At 43.2% G+C, this 15000-nt stretch overlaps 1 protein-coding gene across 1 annotated transcript in view; it reads left to right on the forward strand.

Moving 5' to 3' along the window:
• The first annotated feature begins 7111 nt into the window (after nt 1–7111).
• The window catches only part of LOC117454455 (A-type potassium channel modulatory protein KCNIP1-like), a 25634-nt gene continuing 17745 nt past the window's right edge, over nt 7112–15000 (forward strand). The window contains exon 1 of the mRNA XM_034093702.2: nt 7112–7420. Coding sequence (XP_033949593.1) covers nt 7363–7420 — 58 coding nt within the window. The 5' untranslated portion in view covers nt 7112–7362. The remainder of the gene's footprint in view (nt 7421–15000) is intronic.

The raw sequence follows: 15000 nt of genomic DNA on the forward strand, positions 1-15000 counted from the left end.
GTCCTATGGGGAGGCAAGGAAGTAGCTCGTGTCTTGTTAAACACCTCCTTAATGTCAAGGTAACACTCAGGCACTTTGGATAAGTCAGGAAAGTCAGAATGTTTAGAAGAAGTGACACTGTCCCTATCTGACGCCTGTTTAAAGTTCCCAGATCTGGGCGGTCCACTCGAAACTGTATGAGAGGCTAAACATGAACGAGAGCACTCACTCCCCCACCCCTTAACCTTTCCTGTAAGCCAGTCCATGTGAGGGTTATGTTTAACAAGCCAAGGGTAACCCAAAATGAGAGGCTGTTGAGCTGAGTTAAATAAATGAAAGCTAATACGCTCACGGTGCTCCTGATCTATGACAATTTCTATGGGTTCCGTGCGATGAGTAACTGTACATAACAGGCGGCCATCCAACGCGCTAGCCTCTAATGGCTGATCTAAAAGGACAATGTTTAAGTTCAACTCTTTAGCCAGCTCCCAGTCTAACAAGCTCTCATCAGCCCCAGAATCAATTAATGCATCCCGAGTCACAGTTGTATCATTCAGTTTCATTTGTACCTGAGTCAATCTTCTCGAGGAAGGGTTGAAAGAAGTCACTAGGCTCACCAGCGTCCCTCTTCCCGCTGATGAGCCTGATCTTTTGCCCGACAGGCTGCCAGAACATGACCCTGCTGGCCGCAGTAGAAACACAGCCGCTCCCGTAGGCGGCCGCTCCTCCGGGGTGAGTTTGGCTCTTCCGAGCTGCCTCTGTTCCTCCGCGGCGCTAGGGGGCGCTGGTTGCTCTGGAGACGAAGTCCGGGTATTACTCCGCCGACCGTAGTGTTCCCTCTGTAACTCCCGTCCGAACAGTGGAGTGGAAGCTGTTTTCTCCCCTCTCTCCCGACGTCTCTCTGCTAGACGTTGGTCCACCCGGATAGCCATGGCGATGAGCGAGTCCAATTCTACAGGCAACTCTAAGGGAGCTAACTGATCCTTTATGGGATCCGCTAATCCATGCAGAAACGCATCACAAAGAGCCGCTGAGTTCCATCCACTCTCCGCTGCCAGGGTCCGGAATTCGATCGCGTAATCCGCCACTCTCCTCTGCCGTTGTTTGATGTTCACCAGGGCTCTCGCTGACTCTCTCCCGGGTGCTGTCTGGTCAAAAATGTTTTTCATAGAATCCATGAATAACCTTAACGACTGGCAAACAGGCGAGTCTCGGGCCCATTCAGCTGTTGCCCAGGCTCCCGCTCTTCCCGTCAAGTGAGATACTATGAAAGCTACCTTAGCTTGATCTGTGGGAAATGCTGCGGGCTGATGTTTGAAATGGAGATCGCACTGTATCAGGAATGGACGACAGTTTCCAGAATCCCCGGAGAACTTCTCCGGGGAAGCGAGGCGGAGTGAAGACGATGGCATGGGTATTTGAACGGGGATCTTAGCAAACCCGACCTCCGCTGGAACAGCAGGACGTGCCTCGAGGTGCGTAAGTATGTCACGCATTTTCTCCGCCAGGTGATTTATTTCCATTGTCACTGTTGACTGGAAGTGCTGCTGACGGGCATTTAAGTCCTGAACCCCCTGATTCATTGTTGTCAGCTGTTCCTCATGTTGATGCAGGCGTGTTCCTTGCGCCTGCAGAGCCGTCTTTAACACGGTGGAATCGGCTGAGTCCATCTTGTTTGGTCGGTTCGTTCTGACACGAAGGACTCACAAAGACTCAGATGCACGATTCTTTCTTGATTTCAAAAAATACCTTTTAATATACAAAAAGGTTTTAGGATCAACTAGGACACTCAAAAGTTCGCTAGGTTCAACTAATAGTACGAAAATACTTTACAAAGAAAAAGGTTTCTAGGATCTACTAGGATACTCAATAGTTCACTAGGTTTGACTAGTATGCTCAATGTTTACTCGAGGGAGTACAGACATGGACTTGGTATAGAGACAAGACGAACCGACAAAAGACAACAGGAGAACAGGGCTACATATACACAACAGTTAATGAGGCACAGGTGCAAACAATCCAGAACAGGAGACCACAATCAAGCTGGCAAGTGACACACCACGACAGGAAGTGATGACACCTGAAACGAGAGGACAGAGCCAACATCAAAATAAACTGCAAGGCCACCAGAATAAACACAAAACAATAAGCTCACAGACTCTAACGCTGAAACCTTACAATATTCAAGTTTTCCAGGAAAGCAACTTGAGACAGCAGGTCAAAGGTGGTGATACAGTAAATGTACAATTCAATACAACTTACAACAATAAATGATTGACCAATAAATATGTATGGTTTTTATGTTGATTATATGGTAAAACAGTGTTTCCAATGTCAAAATATGAAATCAATCTTCCAACCAGTGGCGGCTGCCGGCTGGTGTAAAATATTTTTGGTGGGGCTATGGAAATAGGGACCAAACCATACTAGGGCGGTCCGGGGTGATCCTCCCCCGGAACACATTTTTGAGAAATGACCCCTTAAATTATGACTTCTGGTGATGTTAAAAATCTGGTGATGTTAAAAATATGAGATAATTCATAATCTTCAGTGTGGTTAGCTATGAATCTTCCAAAACTGTGCAACAGTACAGTAGGCCCACACAAACTGCAGAACACTGGTGCTTTGGGAACACTCGAATGATTGAATTCCCATTTAAAATCAGGAGACTAAATACAAACTGTGTGTGTGTGTGTCATACTTGCCAACCCTCCCGATTTTCGCGGGAGACTCCCGATTTCATTGCCCTCTCCCGGTTTCCTCCCGGGGTCATATTTCTCCCGCATTTCTCCCGATTTCTGACAAAATCAGATTTACTCACGACTGTTTCCACTCTGACTTTAATACAGCTACACCATTGTTTGGTTTCCATGGTAGCATGTCTCTTTAGCAGCGCGTGCAACTCAAAGTTTGAGAGGGTGAGGAAGATGAAAACTGAACAAGAATCGACAACTCCACCCTCTGCTCACTCCTTTCCTGTAAAATACAGGTCCAGCCCACACATATGTTCCATGGTGCTACAGGCATTGCCCTTACAACTACAATAAGCATGTAAATGTTAATCCACAGCTCCGGCGATCCACTAGCACCGGAGTCTCCACCTGCAGACGCAGCCATCCTCGACAACTACTGGATACGAGTCCAAACAAGTCCAAACAACTCACAGACACACAGGCTAGGGCGCTGACAGGGCGCCCTTTGAGCATCAGCTCTGACGACGCTGATTGGCTGAAATTATGTTTCGGTGGCATAGTATACAGATAGCAACAGTCAGCTTGTTGGCTGCTGCTGCTCTGGCTGAGGGCTCCTTTCTACCGCCCGGACGAGAGAGGGTTGATACACGCTGTGGCCAGGCAGGAAACATGTGACTTATCAGTAACTTTAGACATCGTAAAACAATTTTAAACGAGATTTTATTGTAGATGTTACCTTTTACTGATACCAACTATATAATATTTACCTTGTTCATTAAAAAAAAAAAAAAAAAAATGTAATATATTTTTTTATTTATTTTTTATTTGTAATGACAATCAAACATGTGGGAAGAGGGGGGGGCGGCACCCCTAGCGCCCCTATGGGCCGGCCGCCACTGCTTCCAACTTAACTGTAAATACAGCAGTACTAATATCCTCACGTATTAATTGTAGAAAATAATATGATGACAACACAAGCAAAAGGTGTTTTTATTTGTGTTTTTTTTACAGTGGAACAGAAAAGTCCTTTCAACGAAAATCCCTATTCATAAAATGATGAAGCAGCTACTTGGACAAATGAAGAATCAGTAACTTTTTCTTTATTTTCTCTGTAATTAGTAACAAATTATTATTTGTCTAGGTTTAAGGGACTGAGCCCTGTGGCAGCCATACTGCAGGTCTTATTATTCTTTTCCCCAAAGAGGGAAGTTGCATTGGAGATCGCGGATGGTTGGATAGATTGTAGATACTGTCAGATGGTCTCTAACGTTGAATGTAATTATCCTCCTCGATCTTTCACGACCGATCCACTGACTCCTGGTGGATGACTTTGGCTCTTTCCAATTGATGTTGTGACCTCTTCAGATCTGATGTTCACAGACAGCTGATGTCGTCTGTTTCCAATGATCTTTCACTCCCAAGCTTAACCAAGGTCATTGGCATTTCACTCCTCCTGCAAGTGATGCTACCATCCAAGCCTTATTCTCTTGGGTGTACTTTCTGTAGGATGTAAGCAGCAGAGACCCCACTCATTACTGCCACTGACCACATTTCTTTACTTTGGTCAGCTCCTTTTGCTGCAGTGGAATGTGATCGGAGCACCACATTCAAGATAAATCTCCTTGATCAAACAGCATGTCTGAAATGTTTGCTTATAGACAATTCTCCTCATAATGACGAGAAACTAAGCAACACGGATTCAACAGATACAAATGTCTATTTATTCTAAGACTGAAGTGTTATAAATAACATCGAGAACAACTCAGCGTTGTAGGAGGTTTGTTTTCTTTCAGTGCCTACTGGGCTCTGGGATTCAGGGTTTTGAACAACTGAATTAATACACGTTGTGTTATTCCCCAAATAATAAAACCAATCAACAAACCAATCCTTCTACACACACAGTCCTTCAGAGGCTGTGGGTTTTAGATTGTATCCCATCATCTACTTCAGATGTGTTTGTTAACAACTGTTACCAATGTCAAGGACTCCCTACAAATTCCCTATTCTATTATGTTCTGTTATAATATATTCTATTATGTTCTATTGGGTTTTGTTTTGTTCTGTTCTATAATATATTCTTCTGTTCTATTCTATTCTATTCTGTAATGTTCTTTTCTGTTCTTTTCTGTTCTATTCTATTCTATTCTGTAATGTTCTTTTCTGTTCTTTTCTGTTCTATTCTATTCTATTCTGTAATGTTCTTTTCTGTTCTTTTCTGTTCTATTCTATTCTATTCTGTAATGTTCTTTTCTGTTCTTTTCTGTTCTATTCTATTCTGTTCTGTAATGTTCTTTTCTGTTCTTTTCTGTTCTATTCTATTCTGTTCTAATCTATTAGATATTCTACTGTTCTATTCTATTATGTTCTATTCTATTCTTTCTGTTCTATTCCATTCCGTTATAATTGTTCACTGATTGCGTTCTATCCTCTTTAAATAACTTTATTCAGTTCAGTTTGAAGACTTGGCATTTAAAATGTCAGCTTTGCAGAGATCAAAACGACATTTTTCCACAGGGTTTTTTTTCAGTGTATCCAGTAGTTTTTCATCTTGTTTGATTAACCACATGCTTTCTCTCCACTGATAAATGTGTGTGTAACCCCTCCACTGTAGTTAAACATCGTCACAGCAAATCACGCTCCCTTATCTCGTCTGTTCAGCCGAGCTTTCAGGATTTAATCTGCGTGTGTGTGTGTGTGTGTCGCTGCTGTAGTGTGTATTTAAAATCCTGTTGGAATTATTGCCACTCTCACTTGTGGGTGTTTGTATGTGTGCTTGTGTGGGAATTGTGGTTGTTATTGTTTGATTTTGATTAGAGCCTTCTGTCAGATTTGCCTCTCTCTGCAGAGCTAGAGAAGGAGAAAGAAGAGGTGTGTGTGTGTGTGTTTTGGTTAGCTCTTCCTTACCTGTCTTTCACCTTTATCCAGTGCTCTTTTTTTCTTCATGTCTTTGTCTACCTCTCTCTGCCTGATTTCCTAATTATTCTTTCTCTTGTCCACTCTTCACCTCCTCCTTCCCTCTCTCTTGTGTTCACTCTGTATTGATCCTCAGCTGTGGAGGGAGTAGATTGTAATATATGCCACCCTGGCCTAATAGCTTTATTATTGGCTTTGATGGACTCAGCTCAACCACATCGACGGCTCGCCTGTAAATTGTTTTCTTTGCCAAAGCCACGTGAGGAATTTCAATTGGGGCTGCAGTCAATAGCGCCTGTGCAGCCCGTCCAATCTCAACAGCAGGGTGAAATACTGAGGGCAGCAAGGGGTTAAGGGTGATTGACAGAGGAGTACATGTGTGAGGTGGACCGTGCATTGGCTTTAATCCAGGTTTGTATTGTTGTCGTGTGTGTGTGTGTGTGTGTGTGTGTGTGTGTGTGTGTGTGTGTGTGTGTGTGTGTGACAGTGTGATGGATACATCAGCAGACTTTAGAGCCAAAACATGTCTGGTATACAGCATGCCTTTATGCCGCCGCTGACATATGCAAGGCAGTGTTCAGGAAATGTGGTGGTGTCAGATGTACGGGGCTTTGTCCGTGACCTAATTACACACACACACACACACACACACACACACACACACACACACACACACACACACACACACACACACACACACACACACACACACACACACACACACACACACACACACACACACACACACACACACACACACACACACACACACACACACACACACACACACACACACACACACACGCAGACACTCACACAGCACCTGTAAGACCTGCATGAATGCAACGAGGGATGGATCAGTCTAGCCCTTCCTTATCTTCCCTCACCTCTTGCTCTCTTCATCCCTCCCTATCTCCCTCCCACCCTCACTTTGCCTCCCCCACCGTTTGTGAAGCCTCCTAATTTGTCTCTGTCTTCTCCTCTCCTCTCCTACTCCTTGTGTATTTCTCATTCCCTTTTGATTTTTTCTTGCTCTGTTCCTTGAGTTTTATCCTTTCCCCTTCTCCTCTCACACACCCCTCACCCTCTGTCTCTGCCTTTTTCTCTGTAACAGCGTGCAATCCCTTTCCCCCCTCTAGACAGACAAAGAGAGTGACTGAGACATACAGGAGGGGAAGAGGGAGCAGAGAGGAATTGATGGAATGACAGTCTGGTGGCTGGGGACACACTGAGAGAGAGAGAGGAAGGGGGAGGAAAGAGGGAGGGTCTGCACGGCAGAGAGAGACAGAGGGGGATAGAGAGGATGTAAAATAGGCAGCTTCGGTGACAGCGTTGACAAAGGTAGCCTCAGAGTGCATGTGCGTCCGCTATTTCATTCACAATCTCACTCTCTCACACACACACACACACACACACACACACACACACACACACACACACACACACACACACACACACACACACACACACACACACACACACACACACACACACACACACACACACACACACACACACACACACACACATCCGCTCTCTCTCTATCTCACTCACTCGCACAGACATACGCACACACCCTGGAGCAGAAGCGGCGGAGCAGTGTGGTGGGAGGCAGAATGAGAAGTGATATCGGTACTACAACACATACAGCTGGACTAACTTAATAATCAAACACACTCCTTTACTGTAGCGTGCACACACTCACTAGCACACCTTTCATATAGGACAACACACAAACACACAAGCACTCACAACTTGTCTGCGACCAGAAGTCAACATGGGTCTCGTGGTGGGAACCTTTTCCATGCAAACCAAGCAGGTGAACTACCGTAAAGGTAAGAAAGATTTTTAAACGAGAAAATGTCTCCCTCTAACACACTTGAGAGGATGTGCGTAGGTTCAAATGCATGTGACTGTCATTTGAGAGGAGCACCTGTCATGTAGCGTGTTTGTGTTAATGACAGTGTTGTGTATGATTGCTCTCAGAGTCGTGAATAATGCAGAGAAGTGCATTATGGGAATGAGCTGAACCTTGTATAGCCTACTGAGCAGCAATGTAAAGTTGGCATAACATGTAATCTATTATTGGTTTAGCATAATCTCTAGGCCATCTGTCCTTTGGATTTAGAAATATACTGTATTTGCGTGTATTTGTGTGTGTGTCACTGTGTGCAGCCATGCCATTGGGTATGTCTATAAAAGGTGATGGCATTCACCCCTGTCTGCTCTCCAAGCCACCCTGCTTCCTGTCTGCCCTGCTACTGTTTGACAGGAGGAAACTGGCCCTGACACTTGATGTATGCATGTGCGTGTGTGTTTGTGTGTGTGTGAGTGTGTTTTCATAGACCTGGCAGCCTTCTATGGGCTCAGAACAGTCTCATAATACACACATGCACACAGAAGGATTCACACTTGTATTTCATGATCCGCAAAAGGATTCACACTTGTGTTTCCGGATCCACTTGTGTTTTTCAATGCACACACACCTTCAAACACAAACCGCTTTCTGTGCACAGATCGCTGTGCATTCGTGTGTGGGTTTTTTGAGACTCCCCTGACGGTCAGCCGATTCGTAGGCTACTTGTAATTTTTTCTATCTATAGCCAATCAGATGTCTCCTCCATTCTAAGCCAATCACATGAGCGCGCCCCCACGAGGGTATGATTTCTTGCGTTCATGACGTAGCGCTTCATGTACGCATTTTGCGCAGTCCGGTCAGCTCGCTAAACAGAGGGCGGAGCATCAGGTGATCATGCAGAGCAGCGTGTCTCCATCAGACTCAGCAGCTGATCTGATCTCTCTCTCTTGCGTCCGGTTATACTTCACTCGCGTTTATGTCCATATCGATCAGATCCAGCTCTCCTAATCGGCCTTTATAGAGAGCACCGATCAAACTATTAAGAGTGAATATCGGCCGATAATGACCGGCGGGGCTCCCCCCCGTTAACAGCCGGTCACTGTCTAGCACTGGCTTCGTAGTGCACTGATCGATTAGGCTAAGCTAACCTGTAGCTGCTCCCTCCACACTCACAACAACTTCATACAGACATAAATAAAGCAGCTGTATTCGCCACACAGGAAACACACATTTAAAACGGTTTTGCCTGCCGTTTTTGTGTACACAAGCATTCATCAATGGTTTGGAAAGTGGCGCTGTACCTTAATAATATAAAGGCTTGTATTTGCGTGCATTTCCTGTTCGGAAAGTGGCGCTGTACTGAGAGTGGAGGGTGTCCTGAGATTAGCGCCTGCAGGCAGGCTCCATGGAGCTGTCAGCTCCGGACTGCGCAAAATGCGTACATGAAGCGCTACGTCATGAACGCAAGAAATCTACCCTCGTGGGGGCGCGCTCTTGTGATTGGCTTAGAATTGAGGAGACATCTGATTGGCTATAGATAGAAATAATTACAAGTACGAATCGGCTGACCGTCAGGGGAGTCTCAAAAAACCCACACACGAATGCACAGCGATCCGTGCACAGAAAGCTGTTTGTGTTTGCAGGTTCAGGGGTTTTAAACGGAAAACAAATATGTGAGGATCAAAAATACACATGTAAAACCTTTTTCTGTATTTGGATTTTATTTACATGTATATGAAACGGAACACATTTGTGTGTGTATTGAAAAACACAAGTGTGGATCCGGAAATACAAGTGTGGATCCGGAAATACAAGTGTGAATCCTTCTATGCGCATGTGTGTATCATGAGACTGTTCTGAGCCCATAGCCTTCTCCATGAACATATAAACGCACACAATTTACTCCTTACATGTAGGAGTGAGTAAGGGGGACATACATTTTGTGTAGCCTACGTTGTGTGGCCACTGGCGCAGTATGTGCGCAGTCAATCAGTGCGGTGTAATCCATCAGCCTTTGGCTCTGATCTGTTCTGTGTATGTTGACCTCAAACCTGATGCTTATCTCCAGCAGATATGGAGCTGCCTCTAATAAACTGAGGAGACAGAAAACAGCAGTCAGATCATGTTTCAACACACGAAGAAGAAGTGCAGGAATTCTTCATTGGACCATTAAGCCACAGTGACATCATGTTAAACAGGATGTGTGTTACATATGCTGTGACAGAAACTGTGTAGGCGATGAAAGTGATGTACAGTAAATAACAGGTTGTGAATTTCATGTAGGAAAAATGCCTGCCTGTGTTAGACCTGTCAAACGCTACAGTGAGACTACACAGAGTATTCTTATTATAGCTGTAAAATACCTGTCAGAGAAAGACCCTATAAATACAGGCACAGCATCCTGCGTGGGATGTTTATTTTAATTCTTCTATCCTTTCATTGCATGGCAACATCTCTCTTAGAAGATATCTCAGATCTGTTCTGATTCAGACACATTTTCAAGGTGTAGCCTAACATTTGAAACATATAGAAAAATTACTGGAACAACCAAGAAAACACATTTGTCTGCTTTGTTATTAAACCCAATTACTAGCTGAGAAAGGCAACAATGCTTACAAAGCAAAAGAGATGTGTTTTGTGGCCCATTTTAAATAGGAAAATCCTTTGTAGTTAGGGCAACCTGTAAATAGCAGCCACTTTGAAGTGTGCGCTGTTAGGATGTGAGAAAGAAGGCCACCAGATGAGGAAAAGTGGGAGTGAGAAATAGAGACAGTTGAGGATAGGAGGCGAGGTTGCTCCTCAGGGGGCCGCAGTGTGTGTGTCAGTGAATGTGTCTGTTTCACCATCTGCTGCTCTGTTATAAAAAGTGTCTTAATGAAAGCAGGGCATGATTCTTTTTGCATGGAAGGTTGGCCCACCCTTGATCACCACCAACACGAGGCAACAACCAGCTGAGATGAGCCCAAAGTTAACTTGCTGAGAATGGCCTTTTCGAAGCTACAGTCTGACTTTGTGCAAGGAATGCAGGTCAAACTCATGAATGTAATGACTATAAATGCTAATAGTGTGAGAGGCCTTCAGTTGGGCTTAACCCTTTCCAGTTGGAGTGACTCAATATAATTTCATAGCCCTAGATACAAATTGACACAATAAGTGTGCATACTTACTGTTGTTTTGCCGACAACAGATGATGTTACCAAGGTGCGTCGGCATGTTTAGGCCAGTAGATAGACACTATGATAGCAAATATTGTCACATTTTGCGAATATGCTGTATGATCAGTAGGTCAAAAAGTGTTCATTATTTCTGTAAATTGACTATGTTTAGGAGACCGAATTTTTGATAAACTTGAGTTAAAAATCCACGACAAGGGGTCAATGTTTTATTCTTAGGGGGCACAGGTCATAAATGTAGAGAGTTTGTTTCCTGATGTGTATTCAGCGTACAGCTTAGAAATGATCCTCTGATGCTCCTGAGGTAGAGCAGGTTGTCTGTCAATGGCAGAGCTGGTGGTTTGATCGTCAGCGCCTCCTGTCGAAAGTTCAAAGTATCCTTGATCAAGAAACTAAACTTCAACTCTCCATATCCTGTGCAGTGCATTGTGAATCACAGGCACTGTCTACAGAGCTTTAGTGTGAAAGCTATAAACAAATTCCGTCCATTTACAGTTCTAATCAAAGCCTTTTTTAGAGGAATTGACTGAAACTAATTCAAGAGACTTGCTCTGCAAACGGAAGGAGGTGCTATTGTTTTCGGTGTGACTTACTAAAGGAAGCCAAACTGATGCTGTGGCCTACATAAAATCATCGTTTTCCCACAAGAGAAGCCCCAGGCCGAGATATTAGCCAGTGTCCTCCCCAGCTCATATGGCCTTAGGATGTAAAGGGATGTCGTCCCGTGGGCAAACAAATGTCACTGTCACTGTGCACAAACTTCTCTGCACCTGTGAAATATTTCCAGCGGCTGTGTTATAAACTACAAAAACCTTCACCTTGCCGCCACATTCATCTCCCTGTCTGTTCGCTCCATTTGTTTTAGCCTCTCCTCTCATTTCTCTGTACTCTCTCTCTCTGTCAAGTGAATTTTCCCCGTATTTCTCTTTGTCTTGCTCACTCTCACCTCATTTCACCTCCTCATTTTGTCTTTTATGTGTTCCTCCCTTTCAGTCTTTCTCTTCTATTTCGAGCCGCTCTCTCCTTGATCTACAGTATGGCTATTCCTCTGCCTATTCTGTTTATCTTGTGTTCCTTGTCTCTCTCCATCTGTCTCTCCCAAACCTTCACATCTCTTTGTGATTTCAGTTTTTGCACAGAATATAGCCTTGCCCTACTCTGAGATCACTCCATCTGCTTTCATGTAGAGTTAGAGTTTGGGGCCCGGCAGAATATATGTAAATATCTGTGTGTTCCTGCATGTGTAAGTGTACGCGGGAGAACAACTGTGTTTGGTTCAATGTTTCCATCTGCTGCAGGGCTAAATAGCGGAAAGGAAAGTAGCCCATCCTCTTTAATAGGCTTTACAGTTTCCACCCCTCTCTCTCATCCCTGCACATCAAAAGAAGTGCACCAAAAGACCCAATTAGGACAGCAAAAGGGCTTTATTAGGCACATGGCAACATGAACATGTGTTTCTGGTTAATCCCATGCCCGAAGCGTGTGTGTGTGTGTGTGTGTAATTTAGTATGAGCGTGGGTTGATGAAATTGTGATATTACAAGTGCATATCTCATATTTCTGTACACCCCTTTCTATACTAGAGTTTCACAGCAAGCATAATTTCTATTTAAAAAATATGCTTGTCATTTAAGATCCTCTGTCATCCTTTGATCTCTCAGTGTTTCAAATTAAACCCACGCTGGAGCATTTTATTATATAGAAAAATCAATATACTGTATAAATAGACATACCTAATTTGCATAATGTGTGCAGCCAAAGGTTTTTCTCACTTCTTCAAAGATAAACAACATTTTCAATGCATTTATCTCCATAGAGAGCTCAGCCCTGTGCTTACCTTCAGGCTTTTGTAACACTGCAGCCAATGAGACAAATGCAGATGATGAATATAGATAGCTACTTAGCTCTGACTATATGGTCAGGCCTGTATGCACAGTTATGACAGCAGTGACGCACACCACTTGAACTAAATTAATGTGACAGCTGAAATGAGACTCATAGTAAAGGACAGATGCTGCTAAAGTAAACCACATGCTCTCAGACTCACTGAACATGATTTCAAATCTATGAGAGAGAGAGAGAGAGAGAGAGAGAAAAAAAAAAAAAAATATGCACCTTAATACATGCAGTAGAGGTCACCATATAAATCGATCCAGCAGAGCAATAGCCTTTAGGCAAAACACAGCAGATCAACAAAAGATATGACATAAAATGAACTTACCAAAGTAGATGGTCAACTTCATTCATTTTCTTTCTGTTAATTACTGATTGTAATCGCTATACGCTGCTCTCTCTCGTCTCCTCTTCACAACTACACTTTTCACAGCCTATCAGTTCTGAATTATGAACTTTTTTTTTGGCGGGTTTGCCAGCACTTTGTCCCAATGGTGAATATTCTGTTGCCGCACACATTGAATGCAAAAAGACTCTGAGCATGCGCAGTGTAGTTTTCACAGTACACGTTCATTTTGACAGCAGAGAGAGGGGCTAGATCGGAGCTTGCCCCACATCGCTCAACACGGCTCAACAGGCACACTGTGGACACTAATCAGAAGAACGCAGACTAAAACAGCAATGTACAGACGAATCGGATGACTAAACATGATCTTAAAATATCATTTAAGATATTTATTTTTGGCATATTTTTCGAATTATTATTTTAATTAGGTGGGGCTGAGCAACATACATAAAAAAACACCAACAGTTCAGACTCACCTTTGCCTCATTTTGATTTAAAAAAAAATATTTTATATATATTTCTTTTTTGAGGGCGGAGGTTATGCAAACACAGCAAATTAGTCATTTCTATCTACATGTTCATTACACTAATTAAGCCCTGCAGGAACGGTTTATGCCTGTGAAAATAAGCTTTCTTTCCACTTTGAATTGGGGCAGCAGAAGAACAGAAAATGACTAATCCACTAATGTCACGTGTCAAGTTTTTAATATTAACAAACAAGCTTCTTATTGAGGGAACACGTCGGCAAGTACATCTACATCTCTGTTTGGTTTGTGACCTCTAACAGATTAAAATATGTTGAAGTGTGCGAGAAGAACAAATATAAAAGTTTCAATTATCTGTGCAAGTGTAAGAAAAATAAACAGTGGGGTTATTTATAATCGGGGACATTCAAACAGTATGCAGTGTTTGTGTTTGTTTCACTGCGCCTCTGCGCTACAATGGGACACCATCTGGATATTGCTCACTGGCTGAAAGAAGTACGTCACCTGAGGATCTCAGGATGTGTGTGTGCTGTTGTTTTGATGTAAATAATGAACGATGCATCCACGTGCCTTAATAAGCGCCAGGTCAGTGAGTCATGGGTCGCAGTTGTGTCGTGCTTCTGATAGATGTCTCTTCATGTGTTGTAATGAAGAAATACTGTTTACAATCATAGCATGGTGTGTTTTCACTAATACAACACAAATGAAGCCTCATTCATTTGCTCTTGCCCTTATTGTTCGATTATTTAAAATTATTGAATCATTGTGCACATTTCCACTTCAGTTTTAGCTTTCTTGTTTTTTACTAGTTGCCCAGAGGAAACATTCCCAACATTGGCCTACTTAAATCAGTTGTTTATCTAAGCAATGGTCCAACAGACTTTCTGTTTACTATCACATTTGGCAGGAACAGCTTAAACCCCTCAGATATGAGATGCTGGAGCCAGAGAAATGTTTGACTCTTTGGATTCAAGTCTTTGAAAACAGTTATGAATAATGTTCTCTTGATTATTTAATACATTAATTGACTAAATGTTTCAAATCTACTGCACTGTTTTTGATCATTTCTTTTGCATCTGAAACTCAATACTGTTGGAATTTCAGCCAGTGACTGATTTTTACTCAGAGCTCATTCTGTTTCTGTTTCAATCCTGCAAACTCTTTCAATAACCTTTTGAATCAAGAAGAGTCTTTTCCTGCTGCTCCCTCCCTCTGCAAGTGTGTGTTCACATCACGTCCCATGTCGAAGTAGTTAGATTTCAAAATAACGACGGAGCAGAAACTGTGTCTAAGAGGAAGACGACTATATTCCCTTCTGCCCAGTCTTTCTCTCTCTCCATCTCTTTAGTTTCTCTCATCGATTCCCTCCTAAATCAATCTCTATCTACCATTCAAACTGTATCTCCTGCTTTCTCTCCCTCCGTCTCCAGGCTTCAATCACTCTTCCCATTTATCTATGTCCACTGTGCGGTCCTTCTTCCGCCGCTCCGTGGATGATGACAGATCAATAGCAGGGGCTCCTTTAATTATTCCTTTTTTCATAATGTGATGGCAGCCGGCGAGAGGCCCAGCGTGCAATTCTCTAACAGAGATACAGACGAGTGGCTGCGTGAAAAGTCATTTGGACAGCAGATGATATTAGTATTGATTTTCCTAATAGA

This window comes from Pseudochaenichthys georgianus, chromosome 10 (genome assembly GCF_902827115.2).
Source record: "Pseudochaenichthys georgianus chromosome 10, fPseGeo1.2, whole genome shotgun sequence".
Classification (NCBI taxonomy): domain Eukaryota; kingdom Metazoa; phylum Chordata; class Actinopteri; order Perciformes; family Channichthyidae; genus Pseudochaenichthys; species Pseudochaenichthys georgianus.